General features: G+C 33.3%; 1 protein-coding gene across 1 annotated transcript; it reads right to left on the reverse strand.

Moving 5' to 3' along the window:
- Positions 1 to 7,605: 7,605 nt before the first annotated feature.
- On the reverse strand, positions 7,606 to 14,895 carry LOC132282634 (uncharacterized). Its single transcript, XM_059784376.1, has 7 exons — positions 13,965 to 14,895; positions 10,335 to 10,373; positions 10,168 to 10,238; positions 8,928 to 8,992; positions 8,731 to 8,820; positions 8,540 to 8,632; positions 7,606 to 8,373 (listed from the first exon to the last, which is right to left on the reverse strand). The coding sequence occupies exons 1-7, from the start codon at positions 14,636 to 14,638 to the stop codon at positions 7,966 to 7,968; spliced, it is 1,440 nt and encodes a 479-aa protein (XP_059640359.1). The 5' UTR covers positions 14,639 to 14,895; the 3' UTR covers positions 7,606 to 7,965.
- Between the last annotated feature and the right edge of the window lie 11,111 nt (positions 14,896 to 26,006).

The following is a 26,006-nucleotide window of genomic DNA, read 5'->3' on the forward strand; positions in this document are numbered from 1 at the left end:
CTATTGATTTAACAATTTGGTTCGGTTTCTGATATTTGTAGAATCGCTAGGACCGTTTGATTCTAAGCCAAATCGAACCTTGTGAGCATGTAATTTGAGTGGAAAATGGAGCTGTCATTTGCTGTGGTGATATGCACGAACTTGGCAATCTTCTATGTCCAAAATTTTCCCACATGCCAAGCTTGACTTCATGAATTAATTAGCATCCAAAACCATATGTCAATTGCTCTCTTCTTCTTGAAGCATCCCAATCAGACTGAAGGCATGATTTGTGAACAATGCAATTTTTAGGACCACTTTCGATACAGTTTCAATGAGTTTTGTTATTTGGGCCGAATTCGGCCCAGAAAGAAATTTCCTATATAGGCATTGAAGCTTCTGTCATTGGAAAATGTTATGAGAACCGACCAAACACCCGAATTATAGGTCGAATTTAACGTGGCTTATCCACGTCAGGTTATTCTCTCTCCTCTATTACTCTTCGTTTCTCTCTCCTCTTTTCTCGCTTCCCTTCTTGGCTCTTCCCTTTCTAGATTCTGGTTCTATTACGGTTTTAATTTCTCAAAATTGAAGGTTAAAAAAATAAAACATTAAAATTTCTTCCAAAATAACATGTACATAAACAAAAAAATAAAAAAAAGAACAAAAGGGAAATTTTTTTTTGGCGTACACAAGCAGTGAAGGATTTTCGTACAAAGAAAACAAAGGATTACAACTTTACCTGAAGATGGAACATTAATTCCGTAAGGGGCTAGCTCTTATGGAAGGAACGAGTTGGCTTGTGGTGCCCTACGCTAGGAAAGTTGTCTAACTGCTCTAAAGGCATCAGACACAGTTAAGAGCTGCTGGGATGAAACAGTGTTGCGTAAGAGTATGGGTGAATGTTTTTTCATCACGAATATGGATTTATAGCGTTAGACCTGGCTTTCAAAGATGAGCACAAGGGAAGATATGGAAACTTTGGATTTTATATCCCAAAACTTTAAGAAGATTCATCTGTTTCTCTTCTCTTGGTTAGTTTTTTTTTTTTTTTTTAAATAAAAAAATTGGTTTATTTTTCAAGTATATTTTCATTCTGTAAGAGAATAAATGTCTCTTGTAATGGAAACTCAGATTTTGAGAGAGAGAGGAAATGTGAGAATAATTAATGAAGCAAACGAATAACCAAATGATCCAAATCAAGAGAAGAGAGTGAAACAAAGAGATAGAGAGAGAAAAAGGGAAAGTGGGGAGATAAAGTAAAATAGATGATACGTAATTACTTCACACATAACGAGTCTGATGTGGCAAGTCCGGTGATTTTTTCGATAAAAAGTTTCGGTTTCTCTATCACTACTCTTTGTAATTTCCTAGCTCCCTGGCCTAGGTTTGTTATTTGGGCTGAATTCGGCCTAGAAAGAAATTAACAATATAAGTATTGAAGATTTTGTCATTTCCTAGCTCCATGGCCTCCATTTATCTTCACGTAAGTTTGTACCAAAATAAATCTGAAATTAACAAGTGCCAAGACAAGTGTTCTTGGAAATATGAAGTTACTCAAACAAGAACAACACTTCAACGTAAATGAGAATTTTATGATGATGATAATAGAAGTTACTAGGAAATATATGATTAATAATTAACATGTGAGGAACAAAGTAGTAGTAGTGCCTATTGGCGCGCGCGCGCGCGCGCGGGGGGGGGGGGGGGGGGGTGTGGGCGAAAAAAAAGGGATTTATATAGTGTGGTTATTTATAATCGAGACCTATGGATGCTTTGGTAAGAAAAGGTAAATCTATTTACATAGAAGGTAAGATACAGATAGGCTGACCAAAAACTCACGTGGAAGAAGTAAGTAAAATGATCTTTAAAAAATTAAGTATAATAGGAGACAAGGTGCATTGAGTTGGATGTTTCGTAATTCAACCCAAAAGTTTAAGTTATTAGGTGGGGTTAACACCTAACATATATCTAATTACTTCCCCATTAAGATTCCATGTGGGATAAGTTTTTCCTTATAACATTCTCTCCTATCTGAACTCGCAACGTCCTTGTTGCGGTCGAGACATTTTGCCTCCCTATAGTGAAGACCCGGACGCCCCCTTACTAGGCACTTGGCATGATACAGGATCAAGAATTAGCTCTGCCTTCGATACCAACTATAATGGCCGAGTGCTTCGCAGTTTGACCCAAAAGCTTAAGATATTAGATGTGACTAATACCCAACTTATATATACCCAATCACTTCCCCATCCAAATCCGATGTAAGACAAGTCCCCCCTTGTAACATTAAAAATTTATGTGTTAGAATTGACCCTATAACAGTTGGTATTAGACCCAAGCGCAGTCACTGATCTAGTGTCATGCCAAGCGCCCGACCCAGAGGTGTCTAGGTGTGCCACCCCAGCTAGGCAGGGTAGCCTGACTGTAACGAGGGTCTTGTGAGTTTAGGTGGGGGAAAATGTTAAAGGTGTTCCATATCAAATTCAGATAAGGAGTGAAATGGATATATATAGGTTGGGTGTTAACACCGCCTAATATATTAAGCTTTTGGGTCAAACTACGAAGCACCTGACCCATTACAGTTGGCATTAGAGTCATGCCGCAATAAGCCAAGGTATGGGCAAAGCTTAGCCATAACATTATATTCAGGCAAACCCTCGTGTGCTGGCACGAAACATATGGCATTTGGATTATGTCTCTCAAAAACAGTCCACTAATCCACCTAAGCTTATAGAAAAGAAAAAAAAAAATAGGATTTGATTATTATCCACCTAAAGCTTGTGGAGGAGCGCTGTCAGCCACTTCCTTCCCGTGATCTAAAAATAATAATGAAGGAGTGAGCACAACGGCTCAATAGGAGGTGCCTAAGAAACACCTCTTAATGATCCCGTGAATCCAAACAAAGCATAGAAGATGAGAGTACGGGATCATACTATTTTAGAGGGGAAACATGACAATAATACTGTCAATCCAACCATATATACACAATGTCATGCCAATGGGATACAATGATATGCTAATGTCGCTCCCCATTTCCAAGTCTTTTCCGTTTATCCATTCCAAACCGTTAATACAACCCGCCCATGGCAGCTTCATGGCTCCTCGAGAGAAGGATTGGCTAGCTATCCTTGACCACATAACAACTTCAAGGCGTCATTTAGGGGCCTAGGTAGCTCAACCACGCTAGGGTCCCCTCCCTAGTCCCCTTTAGGTCACATTAACGCTACATACCCATAGGCAATTCCTAGGCGTCCAGGTTTTCGCAACCCACTTTTCAAAACTTTTTCCCTAAATCAATTTCTTTTCTTTTCAAAAATAACTTTTCCCATTTCTTGCCCAATGCCATATATGAATGCTTCATGCTCTTCTAATGCCATGTCAAATATACATTTTCATACATTTCACCTATATCATGCTTGCATGCTTTGAGAAGAAAACCTATACACAATACCACATTCTCAATTTATCAATCATGGCCTCATAAGCAAATAAAATATGTAAATCAATCAACTAAGCACACATCTCCACAATAAACCATCTAAGCATGTAATTCAATACATTTAACACAATTCAGGAAAAAAAAAAATACATTTAACACATAAGTCACCTTGTCATGCTTCTCACACAGAAAATTTTTAATAACAATGAAGTAAACTTACAATTTAACATGCAAGGATACTATCACAAAAGAGATAATTCACAAAAATCCAAAGAAAATGAATCTTAGAAGCCCCCTACCTCAAAAATGAAGAAAATCCCCAATTTATGCCCAAAAACCAAAAATCCAAAGTGGCCCAATTGAAGATCGGCTCCGATCAAAGTAAAGCTCTCATCGTGCTCATTAACTTTGCCTTCAGTGGCAAAGTCAAATTCTCAATAGAGAGGAGTAGATCTAAGCTTAAATTTGGAGAAGAAAAAAAAAAAAAAAGTTACAGAGAAAGAGAGAAATGGTGCAAGAAGAAAGAAAGAAAAATGGTCAGGTAATAACCATGTGGTCGTTGTAATGACCAATGTATATGTGGTGTCCACCTAACATAAAATATCTCTTTTGTCTTTTATATAAATATATACACATACACATATGCCACAACAATTAAATAACCACTTAGCCATATAAACATGCACTAAACAATGATGCAAGAAATATGACGGCCCCAAAAAATAATCCCCGTGCATGACAAATCCGGTTGCGGGTCCCGTCCTGGGACCTCCAAGCCTTAAAAATTGAAAGTAGCCGAAATAGCTAACAATGGATTTCTAAGAGTCCCGGACTTGAAGAAATGCCCCAACCAACCCTCGAAAATCACCCGGCACACCCCACGGTGAGGCGAAAACGAAAATAATCCAAAAAAATTGAAAAATTCCTAAAAAATGAAAAATACAAAAATGAGAAACATTACAAGATTAATGGTTGTGTGTAATGAGATCATTAAGATAGCTAATAAGCTAGGTTCCATGATATTTTATACCATTGTTAGATATGATTTGACGATTTGATATGTAGGTGGGCTGACTAATAAGTCAAGACACACTACTTATGCCACTGTTAGATATGGCTTTGCTTATTGAAGATGATATATATATTTATATATGCTCTTATACGAGTTGATTTGTGGCCTCGGGATCAGTTGTTAGGTCTAAGGTGTATACTACCGGAAAGATTAGTAACTAGGTATAGGAGATGTGTGTGCCCTAGTAGAGGGAGACTTTTGACCACATTGTGTGCGATTTTTCATGAGATACCCACTATCCAGTTGAGATTGCCCTATATGTCAGTGAGCATCTTATTATGTGTGTATATATATCGACTATATAGCTATTGCATGAATTTAGTTAGGGGTGTATTGATTATTGGTTTTCTGATTGGGTCGTAGTAAAGAGGGCTTGCTCATAGGTCTAACCCACAATTTATTTTTTAAGTCCACGTCAGTTCCAGACCTAGAGATTGTTTGTGCTAATCAGAGACATTCTTATTCATTCTTCCAGATTTGACGACATAGGATATTATCTGGTTTATTAAATGTTTAAACTTAGATATTATTATTTCAGTTATGGAATTAGTTTATTTAGGGGTCAATGATATTTGGATTCCTGAGTTGTACGCTGGAGATTTATTATTATGATGTGATTTCATTGGAGATTATGGTATCAGAGAATTTTCACAATTTAATTACTATTTTAGTTTTCCATTTTAGCTTTATTTATTTATTTTATTATTATTACTCTTGTATTTTGTGTTTGTTTATTATTAATTGTTTGATATATCTTGATTTTAGGCATGGACCTGATCAACCCATGTCTCTAAAATTGGGGGTATCATAGCTTCTGATTTTTAGCACCTTTGATTTTCGACATTTTTGGTGTCCCACTAGGCGTGCTAAATTGTTTGACCAACGGGTCAGTGACCTAGCGGTATCAGCCTTTTACTTTTCAAAGGGAGGTCAGGAGTTCAAGTCTCAGAAAAGACAAGTGTGTATGAGTACCAACTAAGAAAAAAAATAAATTATTTAGCTTAAATTTTCTAGGGTGTACCAGGGTCTAATTAGACCCAAACAGTTGAATGCCAAACTATCTTTGAATGCGACACGATCAACAGATCGATCCTCAATGAGAAATAGGCGATTGTTGGAAGGTAGGATGACCTCTTCCTTCAGGGTCTTTGGCACATCAATAAAGAGGACTTATGACAAACAGGGGCTGGAACGAGAAAAAAAGAACAACACGTATTGTTCAAGCATTCTTCTGGAATGAGAAAAAAAGAACAACACGTACTGTTCAAGCATTCTTCAATTCTGAATTTTGGAACGAATGGAGGGAACAAAGCGAATTGCCCAAATGTCTATCTATTCAAAGAAAACTTACAAAATAAAAAGTATTAGTCTTATAAAAAACGAACAAGAATAAGAGTTTTAATCTACTCCTACTCCTACTCCTACTCCTAGTAAAAGGAAGAATTACATTGTGTAATTAAAGCAGTAAAAGGAAGAATTACATTGTGTAATTAAATGCAAATTTCGTTTGGTCGGGCACCTTTTACACAGGCCTCCTTCAACGTTATTTATAGTTGAGCTTTTAGTTAGTTGGAAGTAGTTGTTTGGCAGTTGAAACTTGAAACTTCTTTGTAATTTAAATTCAAAACTTCACTATTTGAGTTTAAATACATATAAATTTGTCTATACTTATTCTTCTCTATACTTCACGTTGCACGTCTGGTGCATCTGATGCTCACTTTTTGGACCACATACTGCTGGAAGGTTCTAGTATGGGATTGATGGGCCACTGGATATTGGGCCTTATGGTTCACGCTATTGTCACACTATTGATTTTTGTATCCATTCAAACGGTGGGCTTTCGCCCAAGTTGAAAATATTAACCCAATGACTGATTGGGTTGACACTATTGAGCCCAATTCTCTAGTGGGTTCTGTAACTTATTCACCCATTGTGTGAAGATACAGTAGGGGACCATCTGGTGGATTTGAAAAATACGTAATGGGTATTGGAACGCTCTTGATGCTAACTTCCAATGTGCGCAATTTTCTGGCGGATTTTTGCTGCTTGTAATGCCTCAAGTTTGGAAACCGCCTTGGATGGGTATGGTGAAAGGTCCAGTGGATATTGGTGGTCTAGTGCAAAACTTGGCCAGAGGAGAAGGGGAAATATTTGGAGCTCTTGAGAGCATCACTCTTGCTGTTAAGGAGGCTGGTTTGTAAGCGACGCGAAGGAGGTGATGGCTGCCCTTCTTGATTCCTCCTCATCTCTCCTTGAGATTCCCTTCCTCTGTGTTCTCATGGTGGTAATGGGTTGGCTTCATCTTGCTTTGTTTTCGATTATATGCTGTCGAGGAAGTTCTGTTGGCCCGGCTAATATCATGGTTGATATTCTTGCAGCAGTCAAGAAAGACTTATGTAATCTTGTTATGTAACGGTGTTTTGGTTGCCAGGAAATAAATAAATAATACACAGTACTTCTTAATAAAATGAATTTCTTTTGCTGATTTTTATCCCACACAAGTCGTATAATAAACTCATCACAATACAATAGACGACTCCTGCTTGCTTGGCATTTGTTATACAGTCTTTGAGTCTAAGAGTTATAATCCTCTACTGTTATGTTTTTTTTGAATTAATTCCTTCTCCAATCGGCTCACGTCATGTGGTTGAACTAAATTTTTATTTTAGTGGGCAAACAGAATCCAACATATCTTATATAACCTCTAGATAAAGAATTATAATAGACTTCCATCATAATCTAGCACTAAATTGCTATGGTTTCTCAACCTACCAAAGTATCCAATCCAGCAAAGGAGATATTTTAATGTGAGAAGTGAAGAGTTCACTTTTCTACATAAACGAATGAGTGTTTTGTTATCAATGCCATTTCCAGAGACAAGAACAAGAAAAATAAAAAATAAAAAATAAAATAAAAATAAATGAAAATGCACTATCTACAAAATTCATATACAAACAGGGTTCTTATTAGATTATATAGCCTAAGATTTGTACAAAACCTTAAATTGTGTTCGAGAGTATCAAATCAACCTCTTGAATTAAAGTTGAAATCATCACCCCAGCAAGATACAACTTTAGCCAGGAATATATAGCTTGACGAAGCATAAAATCAATTATAAAATCACAAGCAAGCAACGGTCATTCTATTATCAATTTTAGATCCAAACAGGCAGCAACTGTCCCACCCTACCCAACCTGCATTTTTACAGTCTGGGTATGATGAATATGCCCTAGAACATCAAAGCAACATGACCATAAACATAGTTTACAGGGCTCGTTAGAACTCCGAATGTAGTTTTGCAATATATGAAAATCCAGTGGTGCCAGGTTAATTTCAACACTTGAGTCATTCAATCATTGAATTTTATTGAGCTACACAACTTTTTTTCTCATCTGCAACTGGAACAAACTGCAAGCAGCAATCCACAGCTAAGCTCCTGCGATAAGACATTTTTCTTCCCTCCATGCACCGCCTAACCTTTTACCCTACAATTCAACCAATCGATGATGTCCTTCGCAACTTCTTCTCGTTCAGGTTCAAAGAGTAAATCGTGTAACAATCCTTCGAACAATTTGATGGTTTTGTCTACTGAAGAGGCCTCTTCATATAGTCTTTGGGTAGCTTTCGGATCAGTTACAGTATCAGCAGTGCCATGGAGAACTAGAAAGGGGATTCTAAATCTGCTTAGATTCTGCTGCAAGTAGGATGAGATTCGAAGAATCTCATAACCAGTCCTTATCCTGATGGATCCCGTATATACAAGCGGGTCAGAATATTTGTCCAGGAGCGCTTGTGGGTCCCGGGAAACTATCGAGCCCTTCTTGTTGGCAGCACTGAATTGATATTTTGGCAACAAGAACGAGAAAATGGGGGCGAGTACCTAACACACAAAAAAATTTACATTCACCTTGCTAACCACATAATTAAAATTTATACATGTCCTGATTCATTTTGTAATCAGAGATATGCCGTACTTATATTTTCTCAACTCAAAAGCTTTTAAAACAATAACAAAATAGACAACGTGATCATAGAAGTATCCTTACCGCAAAAATTGGATGTGATGGCTGAACTCCTACAGCAGGTGAAGTCAGTACAACACCTGCTATGCAACCTTCAATCTTTGGATCAAGTACAGCCTGCAAATGTTCATATGAAGCAGAAATCAAATGTTTAACAAATGCAAAGTCAAGCTGAGTAGAACTGCAAGAAACGCAACATGTCAAACCAGCCTCACCTTGAGGACTATAGCTGCACCAGTCGAGTGTGCAAAGCAAAAACATGGAAGCCCTGGATTCTCAGCTAAAACCTTCTCAAGGAATAATTTCTGCATTAATTTGACGGAAAATGAGTAAATACAACTAATCTGTACCCGAGATATAATTGTAACAAGTAAAAAGCATCTGCATCTCTTGAATGAACCTTAAAGCATACCGTATCAGTAACAGCATCATCAAGAGAATGAACATATGCATGCAGTCCATCACTTCCACCATGTCCTAAAATATGAGGAAGAATTAGTTTGTTAAGAAAAAAATTAATTTTTGTAAGCAGAAAATTAGGGATGGAACATCACAAATAAGGATGAGAACCCGACATAGCACAAGCAAATTCAGGTCATATTAGCAAAATCAATTTTCAAGGCATTAAAATCCTCATATTTGTACCCTTCAACGTAAGTGATTCACAAAGTTTATTTCTTCTTCCCTTCTTGGAAAGTATGGTTCTCAAATTATATATTTAAATATCTCCCACTTGAGGAGTGAGGTCAGACCTTGAACCAGTTATGCTGATTTCTGCAGAATTAGTCAAGAGGCCTGCACTAGCATGCACCTATAAACAAGTTCATATTAGACAATTAATTTGCATTGTTTAACATTTCAAATCTGAAAAGGACACAGAGAGTCAACCAATTTTCAGATACAAAGGAAAATGAAAATTCCAGGCAAACACACTTTAATTCTGGATTCTTGTTTCTCAACTTGTAAAAAGAAAGAATGTCTAGAGGCTTAAGATTTCTCATTCTCTTTTACATAGTCTTCAAAGACTAAAATAATAAGCTCACTTATTAAGGAACTTCGCATGTTACTTTTTTCCATCAAGGGCATACAAATTGGAATGTTCAATCCCTGCAACATCCACATATAGAAGCATGTTTGAACTGTGATACTCTGAAATAATATAAAGAGTAACAAGCCAGTGTCTCCAAAAAATGAGTTTTAACAGCTAAGCCTCGTCCTCAGACTAGATTTATGGGAACTAGGTTAAGATAGCTAGCAGAAATGCATTGGACAGCATTCTATGTTATTTTCTTAAGAATACTATGCTCTTGATAGCATCTTTGACTGCGTAAGAGGCACTTCAAGTCCATCATGAAAATAATGCATCCAAATTAATCACTTAAACGCTCAGACAAGGAGCTTGAAACATAATGTCAAGTGCTTCGTATGATAATCTTGAGCACCAAATGTTTGTGAACCAAACCGCAAATTATATATCCATATGTGCGGATCACCAATTACCGAAAAAGAAACACTTAAAAACAAAAAAGAAAAGAGAGCTGAGACAATAAATATTATGATATACACAATATTTTCAAGAAAGCATGTAGAAGAATCCTGGCTCAGTAGGAAGTCAAAACTCAATAATCAGCATTGAACATTTTTCAACTTACCAATCCAGTCCATTCCATAAACCTTGAATCCATTTTCAGTCAGCTGCTTTGAAAAATCACTGTATCTGTCACTGTTATAAAAGTTGCATATCTCTTTAGCAATAAAACAAGTTACATATTTAACTTAACATGACAGTACATTTGAGAGGAAAGCACATATTACCAACCTGTGTTCATTCAGGCCATGCAAAATTACAACCAGTCCCCTGCACAAAATAGATTAGTATCATCAGCAGCAGATCCCAATGGGAATTTTGAAGCTTCAAAAACAACATAAGGAAATTTAAATGTAAAAAGAATTAATTTTAAGATCAGAAACACAGAAAACATATCATTATCAGCAGCAATAAAATGCAATTCTTTCTACACCATGACATGTTCTCTAACCAATCTAGTTCTACCAGTGGTCAATGAATATAAAACCAACCTTCCTTACAATTACCAAACAGTCTCATAAAATATATATAGAGTAGTAGAAAAAAATTGGAAATGAAAAATTCAACTTGAAGTTTGCACTTGCGAAATAGAAGAATAAACTATTATGTTATTTTGTCTTACCAGATTCTGATACAGGTTTGAGTACAAGACATGTATCTGATACATGAATCCACATCGGACACACATGTGATGATGTAAGAAAAAAGTCCAAATTTGATTGCAGAGAAAGAGTTCCTACTTCTCACATCAAGTGAGTAATCGAACTCGTTTGCACCACATCCCAACTCAACTTAGCTTAACTCAACAAATACTTTTAACCACTACATTGAGTCGCCATTTTTCTCTAAAACAATAACCTTAGTCAAACTACATACTGTTATATCTTTCTTTACTATCTCAATCCATGTTAGTTTTACTCTGCCTTTTCTCCCTATAATTTTCTGCATGGATCCCATCACTCTTGAATCTTTGTCTCACACAGTCAAATTATTTTAGTCGATTTCTTTCATTTCATTTGCAATTGGTGTCACTTCAACTGCTTAATGCATGTATTCATTTCTAATTTTATCCTTTCTTATCTTGCCACAAATCTCATCATTATCCTTTCTTATCTTACCACAATCCATCTCCTCATTTTCATTTGGACAACACTAATTTTATAAAGATGTTGTTTTTAGCCACCCAACATTATGTCCCATTTTTTTTTTTTCAAAAATTCTAATTATAAGCTAGTAGTAACTTTATATAAAAAAATCTTATAGAATAAACTGTTATGTAACACATGATGTAGCCCTATGTAACTTTGGAACACATTTCAAGCGCACATATGCATCCAGGAAATTAAGGTTGAGGGAGATCAACACCTAGATGCACTTTCCCAATAAATTAATCATCCATGTAGAAGTTTCAGAAACAAAAACGCTAAAATTATTATGTTAAAAGAAATAATACGTAGTTAAGTTGTTGTCATGAATTCCATATTGGATTCCACTGTGAACTACACAAATTATTAAAGAGCCAATCATTTATAAAGTCATCTCCTGTGTAATTGATTGATATATTTAACAAGTTCTTCTTAGAATTGAAATAGATAGCTAAATCTATATCAGAGATAATGCACGGGCATCATGACAAGTAGAGCTAGAACTGAATACAATCCTACGTTGTACCATTGTTATACCACTTATTTTTTTCAATATGACTGCTTATATCTAGCTTCATAACAAGTTCGGTTTCTGCTTCCCACTTTCTTCTCTTCTCAATTTTATTTCCCTTTTGGTTTTAGTAAGAAGATATATTTTCGAGAATTAAGACATTAGCAAAAATAGGACCTAACTAAACTAGAATTAGAAGACAAAGTGAAATTCTAGTAGCTGAATGTAATCACATCACCTCATTCGTATTGCCCTTTCTAAATGTAGAAACTGCAAAAACAGAGCAAGCTATTTTGAACTAAACCTGATGCTTTGTTCTATTATTTGGAAATCACCATAGACACGCATGGTACTTCTGAACTTATTTATTCATTAAAAAATCATATGTCAAACTAAAAACATGACTAACTCCAAAATTGCCTGCTTTTCATTTCCAAATCAGAATTAAGATATTGAACATAGAAAGTGGCATGTTCTCACACTTCTTAACCATATCCACTTTCAAAAAATTTAACTATTCCAACTCATATGAAGAAGGCAATTGTTAAAGGTCAACAGATCGTATCTAAACATAGCTGAAAAAGTTAACCCAAACCCAATAACCTTCATTAGAACATCATTTCAATTTGGCTCAATTTAGTTTGCTCAGGGTCAAATCCAGCCTCATTATCAAATACGTAGTAGTAAATTATTATTATACATTACTATTTTATTTATACATATCCATATTTTTTTTATTCTTTTATGATAAATCATAACATATTAATTCAGACAGGAGGTAAGTTGGGCTTGGTTTCATCGATTCTGACCCGGCAGAATCAAAATTAGCTGAAACCAAGTGATTTCCTGCTCTGTGCTTACTTTACTTAAATACCTAACCTACAGATACACCCTAGCCTTTGAAAATTATTCTTCATTACTGCTGTGTTACCTTGCAGGTGAGTCATAAACCAGTTAGGAAATGGACCACAAAAATGATATCCATCCCCCGGTTTGCATAATATTTTATTTTTTAATAATTAAACTGTATTACATTTCATATAAAGTGGTCCCAACTATACATTGTAACTTCAAACCAATTTTATTAGTTAATAAAATGATTTTAATTCCATCAATAAAATGACAGATGCTAGAGAACTGGAAAATCCAAATGGAACTTGATGGAGCAATATCTTCTATCTTCCATGCTAAAAAATAATGGAATGATAGCTGAAGCCATCCCCACATGTCAGATCTTTTCTTCAAAGCTCTGACTTGTTAAAATTGTGTGCCAATTATTCCTGACACAGCCTGGAATAAAGCATATCACTGCCAACATTGTCATATTCTTTACATTTGCACAAAGTGAGGTGAATTCTCTGCCTAATCCTATATGCATTCCACCAACACTACATTCTACTGCCGGTAACAAACGACATTGTCGCCACCCCCATAAGAAGGTAATTACTTAGGTAACTGCAATTTTCTTGGGGTGCAGTCCAGCTACGGGGAATTACAGAGGTGATAAAATCATAACATATTGGGTTCAATCTAGAAAATATAAGTATTCATCGATGAGCAACAGTGCTGAAATGAATGATTGAGAATATGCTGTAGGGCATATTTTAAAATTCTGCAGTTTGGGATGTTCAACCAATTATGTGCATCACCATAAAAATATTAAATGAGAACAAAAGTTGCAGTATATTATTAGGCACCAGACTGACATGTAATTTTCATACACAAAAACCAAGGATAGAAACAAAAAGAATAAGCAAGATCCATTATCTGCTCAACCTATTATCTAACTGAACCAACTTGACATGTCCTAAACCATTCCATGAACAACAAAATGCAAACATACATACATAAAATTCTTACAAATTGTGTTTGGTATAATAGGAAGGAAAACAAAAGAAAGGCTAATATGAGAGAGAAGCAAAAATAAATTAAAATTAAAATTAAAATAAGAATAATGTTAATCTCTTTGGTTGATTAATGAAGAGGGAAAAAAAAATAGTATTAACAAATATATCGTGTTGGAAAAATAGTATTACTAAATCCTTCAATTTTCTCTCATTTCTTTTTGAAATTTTATTCCAAACAGAACAAAGTATTTTTCCTTCATTTTCTTTCTTTTTTTCTCCTTCACCTAAATACTCAAGAATCTATCAAACAGGAATTTTTATTTAAAAAAATATATAGAAGAAGAAGAAGAAAGTGCACCTGATTTTGCCTGAAACAGGAGTCCACGATTGAGTGAACAAAGTGTCATTTCTATGCGTTGAAAAGATTGAATACTCCCGGACCACCCTGTCATCCTCATCCTGAACCACTCTTCCAATAGCAATCGCTCTTCTGGCCGCCACATCCTGATCCACCACCACCGCCGCCGAGCTGCAGCTCTTCCACGGCACAATCGTGGGCGGAACCCTCACCACCGGTCCTCTCCCTCCTCCTCCTCCTTTCCTCTGACTACAACCACCACCACTAGCGTTCTCACCATGTTTCTCCTCCTTCCCTTTCTCCGGCGACGGCGACGAAATCGAACCCGAAACCGAAGAAGGCGTAGCGGAAATGCGACGCCTCCGGAACGGCAACAGCAATATCAAAACGAAAGCATTTATCAACATCAACAGACTCCTCAACACTCGCAGCGAGAATAGCGCGTTGATGCGCCCGCTAGCCCCCGACGTCAGGATTATCGTAGACGCCGCCACGTCCGTCGTCTTCATCACCACTTCTGTTGCCATTCTCCTGGTCGGTAACTTCAATTCCACCCCACCACTTCTCCCGCCACACCCGTTCCTCAATATCGATTTCGATTTCGATTTCTTTGGAACATGTAAATGAGCTTCTCTGGGAATATTCAATAGGATTTGGGTCGTCAAAGAGACCATAAAAGAAAGCTTGAAAAATGAAAAATATTGATTTTGAATTGAATGCTTGAATTTTTATGATTTGGGTATGAATCAGAGAAGGAGTAATTGATATTTTGGCCGAGAGAATTGAATAGACTTGTTTGGATGAACAGAAAAGTTGCAGATTTTGTGGAAATGAAATTTAAAGGAGGCGTATTTGTGCTCCTTCGTCCTCTTCTGTCTCCTAATGTACCCTCTTTTAAATTATTCTCTCTCAGCGAAGAAAAATGTGTTGATGGGGAAATACATATACATATAGACATGTGCATACGAGGAGGAGAGAGAGAGAGAGAGAGAGCGACACGGCTGTCGCTTCTGGTGTTTTGTCCAATCAGCTGTCGTTCTAATCTTTAAGCGGATGGTCTCTGGTGTGACAGCTGTCCATTTCTCCGGGTATGCACGTGGCGGATACGCGGCGAGATGTTGAAGAAAGGTCACGGTTTTTTGTTGACGTGTGGCCTACAACAAACTAGGTTAGGGTTATCTAATCGAAAGGCCGTTGTCTTTATTATTATTTTTTTCAAAAAGTAAAAGTTGACTCCACCGACCTTCTTCGCAATGAATAGCAGCCCTCAATCCGATATCCGATATCATAATGAAATGGACAATTTCATTTTAAAAAGATTTTGGATTCAATATTCAAGTGATGACCGGATGGATGAAAAATATGGGGTTGGAAAATTTTAAGATTGTAATTTTTAATATTTTTTATTACGGAAAATATTTTTCAACGTTTAACTTTTTTTTTATAAGGTCTTATTTTAAATTTTAATTAATTTTGTAAATTGAACGTAAAGAGAATAAATTAAGACTATTAAAAAAATAGAATAAAAAATTATTTTGAAATAACTAAAAATTAAAAGGTAGACAATTTTCGTGTGAATAAGTAATGATGTGTAAACTTTAATGATTCGTGTGAAATACTAATCACAAATAAATATAATGCATAAATAAAGTAGTTAAATATAAATACCTCGATCTATGATTGCAAATATCGCAGAGATCAAGGTCTAATGTCGAGATTCTTTAACAATGAATTAAGTTGCAACTCCAAACAATAGAAAAATAGGTAAAGCGTGTAGAAATCGTATTGTTTTCATTAGCGTAAATAATTGATGAGATATATGCACTTTTATAAAGGCACGAAGAGGACCAGTTTTTCTTTTAGTAACTTTAATTCCACTTTCCATCAAAACTAAGGAATGAATAGGAAAACAATAATTAATTACCAAAAAAGTAATGTATAAGTTGACCAAATAATATAATATTAATTTGATATCTATTTAACCACTAATTAATGAAATATATTACATGTCTTCACCCAACTTTCACTTGCCCATATGATAACTTCCATAATGGTTTAGTAAAATAGTCGTTAATGTGTACCATAAATTAGATTGTGTAATTAAATTAGTCAATCATAAATATCATGATAAATAAACTAACAATGTTTTATACATCACTAAATGACACACTCACTATCTTCCATGTACCAGAATACTAGTAACCTATTTCAATAATGATTTAATAATAATATTTTTTCCAAAACTATTCTTATTATTATTTATTAAAGTAATAGCACTTTAATTAATTAAAAATATCATAAATATTTTTAATGAGTGCAAAAATCAAATATATATAACCAGAGTTAATTGGCAACTCTAATTTGACAAAATACAAGTATATCCCTGATATGATCATGGACAAGTCTATTCTGTTTTCAGGTTTTTACCAAAAGTAAGCCTCTGAGGATATGATTGACATGTTTGTCTTTACGCTGAAACTCTAGCTAGCACTTGTATCTTTTAATTTCATAGTCAATAAGCATTACACTTACTCGAAACAGGGGACGTTCCGAGGTTCGGATCACTTGGTCAATCATAAATCGTCAAATAATTAAATGTGTCAATCATAAATTGTCACATAATTAAATGTGTTAATAATTTTATTGATTTATTTATTTATTTATTTATTAATAATTTCTAGAAACTGAAGACTATAAATAATATAAACTAAAAAATAGTAAACCATAAAAATTAGTAGTAAGCCTAATATTGGACACTTTTAATTTCTTCCCATGGTGAGTTCACAAAATCAACCACCATTAAAAAATGGTTGTTAATACCTAATACGTAGTCTTTAGAACTTCGGTACCTAAGAAATGGGAAATAGTCAAGATGAGTGTTTTCCAACTTTTGACATGAAATCAGTAGAAGCCTAACCCTGAACTTCAAAACTACATATCAACTAGGGAAAGAACAAATGATTTCAAACATTTGAAATTCATATTCTAACATTCAATTATGATTTCAGATATGGGAATTCAAACGCAGCCAATAATATATCCAACTCAACAACTATCATTAGTCTTTAGAACCCATGACTAAATAGACACTAGGATATGAATACCATAAATTAGCCTATGAGGTGTTCAATGCCTCTTTGCAACTCAATGTATTTCTACTAATTTTTTTTTTTTTTTGTTAAATGAATGTATTATTTTCAATAGACACTCGTTATTTCTAAAAATCTTCATTAACGATAAAGTATTTTACCTATCATTTTTTTATATATATACAAGAAGATCAACAGTTACAGTATAAATTTTCATCATTCTGAAAATGGTACCCATAACTCAAGTCCTAAAATAAATTCTACAACAGTAGATTGTAGCCTCAAAGCATGCTACAAATTAAAAATTCATAAGATAAAAGTAATAATAAATTACTTTCCACTTTTTATAATATTATTCTTCCTGTCAAAAGGAACAAATAATCAATTGTGAATCAATAATTATACACATATTAATAAAAATGTCTTCCTAAGTGTGACCATATAATCCTTTATCACTTACCAACTTGTATATACATCAAACTCCACAATATATGCATAAGGAATATTTTTCGTTTCTTTACCTTCTACCAAATTCATTCTTTGGGATTGCATTAGGCTGAATTTATCCCCTTTTATATATGAAACAATACTGGTTGAATAATGTTCCATACTAAATCTTTCTAGAATTCTTTCAATATATGCTTTTTGAGACAATACTAAAAATTCACGTGATCAATCATGGAATATTTCTATTCTTATCACGTAGGATTCCTCATCCATATCTTTCATTTCAAAGTTCTTAGAGATAGCTTTTAGTTTCATATAATAAATTGCGATCACTACTACCAAACAAAATACCATCAATATATATAAAATTAGAAATATAAACTTACTCCCACTAACCTTCTGGTATATACACCGATCAACAGTATTTTTCTTAAAACCAAACGAAATAATAATATCATTAAACTTAATATACCATTGTCAGGAAGTTTGTTTAAGTACATATATTGGCATCTTAAGTTTATAGACCATATATTCTTTATCCTCTAATTTGAAGCCTTTAGTTTGATCTATATAAACTTCCTTTTTCTAAACTCCAATTCAGAAAAGTTTTTTTTTCACAGTCATCCAGAATATATAGCAAATCTTCTTTCTCTTAGAGATCGTTTTAATGTTATTCCTTATGCTTCTTCTACAATCTATTTATTGGTGACAATCTTATCATAGAATTGTTGATCATTCAATTGTTCTTCGTTACTATACAGTTCAACAACCGAATGAATAATTATTTCCTTAAAAGTTATGGTTAAAGTAATTTGTACTCTAACTTCTTGAATAATTACATTCTTATTTTTATCATTCCCACTGATTTCACCATTCTCAATGAATCTGATATTTCTGGTTTCAACAATTCTCGTACTATATTTAGTATAAACTTGTGCCCTTTAGATTATGGGTAACAAGAAATTACTTAACATACTCCTAACTATATCTATAAAAGTATGATTACGCCTTTCAGCTACACGCTTCTGCTATGGCATGTATAACAAAGTATATTGAGCACAAATGCCATACATTTCAAGGAGTTTAACAAACGATTTGAGTTTTAACCCGTTTCATCATACTTTCCATAATATTCACCACCTCTATTTGACCTTATGATTTTCACTTTTCTATCTACTTGTTTTTCAACCTCATTTATGTATATTTCAAGAGTACTTATTGCTTGAAATTTTCATGCAATAAATAGATATATCTATAACGTGAAAAATCAACTATAAAAGCGATAAAATACTTCTCTCCACCAAAAGATGGAACATCAGAAGGTCTACAAATATCTGTATGAATAATTTCAAGAAGTTCTGTACTTCTTGTGGCTCATTTCTTTGTGTGTGTGGTTTGTTTATCCTTAATACAATTCACACATACACACCAAAATGAGTAAAGTTTAGATTCAGAAGAATCAGATCCTTTACCAATTTTCCTAACCTTTCACTGAATATTGTCTAGCCTTTATGTGCCACAAGATAAATGAATTTTCATTAATTGAGCTACGCTTAATTCTAACAGTATGATACAAGTGTTGACGTTAAGGATTTCATCCAAGGATAATCTAGTTATTTTGATGATAACAAACCATTAATGGTATTTAAGGACTAATGTTTACGTTGAGTGTTATATAGATTATTCACATTCAAAGAATGACCTCAATGAAGCACCAAAGATCATTCCAAGTATTCCATTATTCAAGATCACATCAATGAAAGAAATAGATACAAAGAAGAGTTGAAGTTATAAGGAACAAAATGCAATGTCCGTCCAAAGATAGCTTGGACTACAATGAGCAAGAAAGTAACTCAAAGGAATGAAGAAAACAAGGATACCTCAAAGCCTAAACGATCATGTCAAAGCTTGAAGAAATGGGTAGATAGGATGGTGAGTGTTTAGGATTCAATGTTAAAGTATTTATGAATCCATTTGAAGCTTATCTCTATAGGATCATGCATATCATCATTATCATTCATATATTCCTATATCATTAGCAATAGACTATGCACTTCATTCATATATATTGACATATGAAGTCTTTGCTAAGAAATAGTTAGTTTAAGCTTGCATAAGCTTTGAAAGAACTCATAACTTAAGCTAGAAATGCTAGGACCATGCACATTAATCATAATATGTATTTTGGTCTCTAGAAAGAAAAGGAAAAGACATTGAACTTAATATTTCATCTTTAAAGCCTTTGTAACCATAATTTGGTAAATGACTCTAAGATACAATGCACTTGATATTTATCATCCTTATATGTCCCTAGACTCTTAGAAACTAGACTTGAACTGAATTGAACCATATATCAAAGTCATAGGTGCTAGAAAGATGGCTATCTCATAAGAAGTAATTTTCAGCCCATAAAATTTTCAGACCAGCTTGTACTAAAACTACCATAACTATTTGTATATTTGGAATTTTTAAGTAAGGCTAGTGACATTGGAAAGATGACTTCGAGCCTTTGAGTTTAGACTTAAATTTCACCTAAAAATGATTTGAATTGAATGAGATATAAGCATTACAAAATGCATGTTTCTGATCTGCGAAATTTTTGACCAGGTTGCACTAAAATGGCCATAACTATTTTTATTGTTGGAATGTTTTAGTAACACTGGTGGCATTAGAAAGATGACTTAAAGGTAATAAATTTAAACTCAAATTTCACCTCATTTGGAGTTAAATGGACTGAGTTATGTCCATTTGAAGTCTGCCTAGCAACAGAGCTGGCTCCATTCAAAGTAGAGCAAGCTCTTTCTAGTCTAGTAGTGAATTTCAGCTTGTTCCTAGCAAGGGAGCCGGCTCCATGTTTAGGGAGCAGGCTCTCAAAGCTAAGGGAGCCGGCTCCATGTTTAAGGGAGCAGGCTCTATGTGCCCAAAATTTGAAATTATGCCTAGATTTGTGAGTAACGGCTACTTTGACTTTAAATTCGAATTTTACTCATCTAGCATCATTATTTAGCTTCTAAAACCTCTATAAATGCCAAGGGAATGTTTAAGAATAAAATACACCATTCAAGAGACAATATATTGCATTAGAGAGCTTTTGTTCTCATCTTCTCTTCATCTCTCTCATTTCATTCTCATATTAATCTTTAGAGATTCAACTAAGGATTCAAAGGGCTTTTGTTCTAGTTCTAATCCTCAAAGAGCTTTTGCATTATTCTACACTTGAGAGATCTTATTGAGTTCATAAGAGTTTTTGTTCTTCATTTAAATCATCTTCTCTCATTCATATCATTTATAGAGTTTGAGCTTCATTTATATTCATCAATACTTTAGTTGTGTGCTGAAAATTGTACTACTATCTTTGAGAGATTTATTGTACTTCATTGTTGTTATTCCTATCAATTGTAGGGTTGGTTTGACCCACCAGGTTGGTGTGACCCAAAGGAAGACTAAGAGAGGTTGTCTCTTAGTAAGGTGAAGTAAGGAGTTGCTTCATGTAAAAGTTTGCTCTCCACCCGTAAGGAGAAGCCATAGTGGATTGGAAAGTCTCAAGAGGGATCTTGAGCCAAGGAGTAGGAGTTTTCAAACCTCGCTAAAATCGCCGAGTCATTGTTTGCACTTTCTCTTTCCTCCCCCTCTAGAGTCAATTCTTAAGTAACAACAAGGTTAAAAGGGTTTTAATAAATAAACTATCAAGTTTGAATTTAAAGAAATCATCAAAAAAATAACATAATTCACAAATTAGAATTTCTTGAATAAACATCATTATCAAATTTAAAGGAAAAAACTATTAACATAAAGTTTTGAAATAAAATCAAAATATAGGAAATTAAAGAAATGCAAAGAATTTAAAATAATTTAAATAATATCCATTATCTAAGATTAAACAAAATATCTCAATGGTTTCAATAAATTTTTTTCCCAATTCTCATAAATAAGAAATTCTCTTTTGAATTTGTGGTATAAGTCATAAGTAATCATTGCATCTATTAGAAACATAAACATTAGTACTTAAGTCAACCTATCATGTATTAGAAGGAATATTAATAAGTGATTCGAAATATACAAAAGTCAAAAGACTTATATTTCTTTTCGAATCATTGTTTATATTTCATGTAATCTTTTTAAAAGTATTCAATACATAAATGACACTTTTGCATTATTACATTCCTTTCGTTTAGTAGATTGACCTAAATCTTTTAATTTTGGGTGTTGCTCACTTAATACATTTTCAGGCTTATTCCCAAATTTCTTTTTAACTTCTTGAGTCATTAGATGAACATAATGATTACCTTGCTGCTTAAGGCTTGTCTCCTTCTAAATTAGCATAATGGTCAATTCATTCACTTCCACTTGTCTTAATTTGAAATGACTCATACTGAGCGGACAAAAAATTGAGAATAAATTGAATGAGAAATTTCTCATCCACAATCATCCCTAAAGTTCTCAATTTTGAAGCAACATTAGTTATCTTAAGAACATACCCATACATGGTATAAGCATCAACAATAATGCATGACAGTGATATAAATTAATAATTTTCATTTTAGATATTTATCTATAATACGAAAATATTCTTCTAGTCATAAATTTCGTAACACTATCACTATGGGGAATAATTATTCGAATAACCATAATGTTTAATATGTTCGATCTCTTCTTAAGCTTTATGGAGAATATTTTCTTTCTCACTGCTTTGTCAATAATAACAGTAGGTTTCTCAATTTAAAATGCTAAATCAAGATTTAACACATCTAAAGTTTGAATTTAACTTACTCATTCCATTATGAGAAGTTAGTCCTATTGATAATCAGAACAGATATAGCATGCAAATTAAGGGATGTAATAAAACAAATATAATAAAATAAAATGCTCACAACAATAATACTTTGAGTTAACAACACGTATATATATAACTTAAAATATAAATACAATGTATAACTATAGTACCCCTTTGGGTGACAACTATAAAATACTAATAATGTTGCTTATTTGTATTTATATGTATACTTTTATTGGTGATGCATTATTTAATTAATCAGATAAGTTACCTTTGGATATCTTATATCTACCTAATTAAAAAATACATACAATCCCTTAATTTTTATTTAATCACTTGAAAATCAATTCCCTTTGGGAAATTATTTCTCATGATCAAATAAACTCAATATTCATAAATATCACAACAAATCATAAGCATCAATAATTCATGAAATATTACAATTATGTCTACTACTAAAATTAATATTCATCAACTATTATGGTTAGGCCACTTTAGTAGCTACTAACCTTTACATAATATGAATATTAAATTAGGTAGTGATTAATTCATCATTAATTATATGTATTACTAAAATTAATATTCATCAATCATTATGGTTTCGTTTGATTAGATGGAATCAACTAAAAACGAAAGGAAAGAGGAAATTTTTAAATTTTTTTAGAGTTTAGATAGATGGAAAAAGAATCGCAATAGAAAATATAGTTTCCTGCATTAGGCTACTTTCTTCCAAAACTTTTCTCACACAAAACACGGGGAAATAATATTTTCTCATGAAAACTGTTTCTTTTTATTTGAAGTTCCTATTTTATCCAATAACTGAATCATGTAAAACAATTAATTTCTTTATTTTCTAACTGAGTTTATTTTCTACTAGAGACAAGTTCTTTAACAATTTATATTTTAGTAGACTTCTAGAAAGCAACTTTTCTCTAAACATGTTCTCTTGTAATACTATTTGGACGATTTTTTTTTGGGTTCCAAATATATACATTGTATCAGATATATTATACACCTCTATTATATAGACAAAGAATAATATATATATTTTCTCTCTTTTTGTGTTCTCTGGTTGAAAGCCCATGAGTAGATGAGCCTAAATTTTTTTAAATTTTAAATTTTTTATTTTTATTTTTAAGCTTCCTTATTTCTTGTAAATTAATAGATAGTTCTGCTTCTACGGTTGTACCTAAGAAGTCTTGAAGTATTGTTTTAATTTAAATAATATAAATAATTATATTATTAAAATTTAATAATTCATCATTTTATTAAAATTTTGAATAGAATAAACATCATCAAACACAAATTTATTTATTTTTTTAGTATTTGAAATTATAAGGGTAATTTTGGTATGCACAATCACTTTCTTTTCATTTTCATGCTATCCAAACTAACAAACTAATATTTTCATACAATTTTCTTGAATAAATTTTCATGCTAACCAAATGCTTCATAGAAAAAAACTTTTCTTTTCATTCACTTCACTTTTCTTTCATTTTCCATTTCTTTTATTTTCTTGCTTATTTCTATCTAACCAAACGGAGCCTATGGTTAAGTCACTTTGGTAGCTACTAATCCTCACATAACATGAATATTAAATTAGGTAGTTACTAATTTATCATTAATTTACCCATTTAACATTATACACACATACTCATATTGATCGATCCAAATTTAGGTAGGTTAGATCCCAGAAACTTAATAGTCCAAAAATTTAATAAAATATCATTTTATTTATATACATAATAAAACATATTATTTTTATTTTTGGACTTGAAGATCATAATTGAATCAATTTAAAATTGATTCTCAAATATGTATGTATGTATATATGGGTACAAAACAATAATTATTTGCATGTCCAATAACATTAAATTTAATTTTTAGACTCACGTATTATTCTAAAAATACAAAATTTCAATAAAATAAATAAATACATATACTTTATGTATTTCACAATTTTTATCTTCAAAAAATTAAAACTAGAACTGTAATTGATGAGGATAAAAATAATAGGCAACTCAAAGTCAAAATAAGATAAGGATAAGGGATTTATCCTCCCCAAAAACTCTATGGAATTATAAAAAATCTTTGGTTACCATATGTAACGATAGTTACTATTCCTGTAAAAAGGAAATGATATCATCTTGGATCAGAGAGAATCTCGCTTCAAGAACTACTACCATCAATGCTTCTATAAAAGAAATGACCAGTCAACCTAAAAAGGTACGCCATAAATTTTATATGTAATCCTTATCGGATATTAGATCGTCAAATATTAACTTGACCATCGGAGTGCACCCGGCCGGCACCACGCCGGTCATCACTTCTCTTATTTTGCAGGAATCGCCACCGACTCCGGAATGTGTAGATTTTTGGCATTAACAGTTAGCGCCGTCTGTGGGAACATGTATTAGTCCCAACAAATCATGGTTCGTACAAGGGAAATCTACGACAAAGCTTAAAAGCAATTCAGTCCCTTTACGTCTCTAAAAGAAAGAGACCAGTTCATGGATTGCATGGCCAAAAGTAAGGGTACAATTGCTCAATCCGGTAAAATTGTTGGAAAGCCCCACCCGACCGTTGGCAGTTGTTTCATCATCGCTGTTAACCGGGTAAGTTTCATGCATAACGTGTATATCGAAATATATGTCTACACGTCCTCACACGATTTAAAGAGAAACAATTTTTTTTATGTGTTTCTAATTGTCTGCAAAATATTGTTCACCTAAATAATGATGTAGTTCACCTGGGGACCCTTCGATAGAGTACTACGCTTTGTGGATCCATTGTAATTAGGATCCCTACAATGACTATATCCTATGAATCCATTGTAATTAGGATCCCTACAACGACTATATCCTATGAGTAATTTTAATCATATCAAATAAATAATTATAATATTTCATTTACTAATAAATTCCAACAATTATAATTAAAGTGTTGGAAATTATATATAGGTGCTAGAAATTTTGTCAATTGATGAATTGCATATTTTTTAAGTTCCTAAAAAAAAAAAAGTTGCGAGTACTATTCACATGAATATTACTCGTGGGGGGGGGGGGGTACTGTTCACAGGGTAAAAAAAGAAAATTTTTTTTTTTATTATTTTGAGTACTGTTCACATGAATAGTACCTCGCGGGGGTACTGTTCATAGGGTAAAAAAAAAAAACTTTTTACTGTTCAATGAACAGTACCAAGCGGTACTGTTCCCTCGGGAATAGTGCCGGGGGCAAAAAAAAAAAAAGTGACTGCAATTCTGACATAGAAACTTTGCAAAGGGCCTTAGCAAAAGCTACTATTGCCTCACTATTTAACCTTTGGCTATGTTATTGCAACTTTATTTTAAATTCTCTAAACTCATACTTTGTTTGTGTGAGTAGTCATAAAATTAAAAAAGAAAACAGGATTACACTTTCTTATTTTAGAGAAGAATTGCTAGCTCCATGGATGATTTTGGTCATATGATGCTCAATGATAAGTTTTTGCCTTAATTGTACCAATTCTGATATATATATATATATATATATATATATATATATATATATATATATATATTATCCGTTCAAACTGTACATCTGTTCCTTTATTTTTGCTTTGCTAACCTTACAAATAGAAAGAGAACATTAGTGTTCCTTACGTGTGAGAGGCAAGCTTGGGAATGGAGGCAGAAAATTAACCTCTCTTATTAAAGATACGAGCTCACGAAGTATCAAATAGATAAGCTCACG

Source organism: Cornus florida, unplaced genomic scaffold (assembly GCF_030987335.1).
Source record: "Cornus florida cultivar Cherokee Brave unplaced genomic scaffold, ASM3098733v1 CherokeeBrave_3.0.0_Hap2_Chr11, whole genome shotgun sequence".
NCBI lineage: Eukaryota > Viridiplantae > Streptophyta > Magnoliopsida > Cornales > Cornaceae > Cornus > Cornus florida.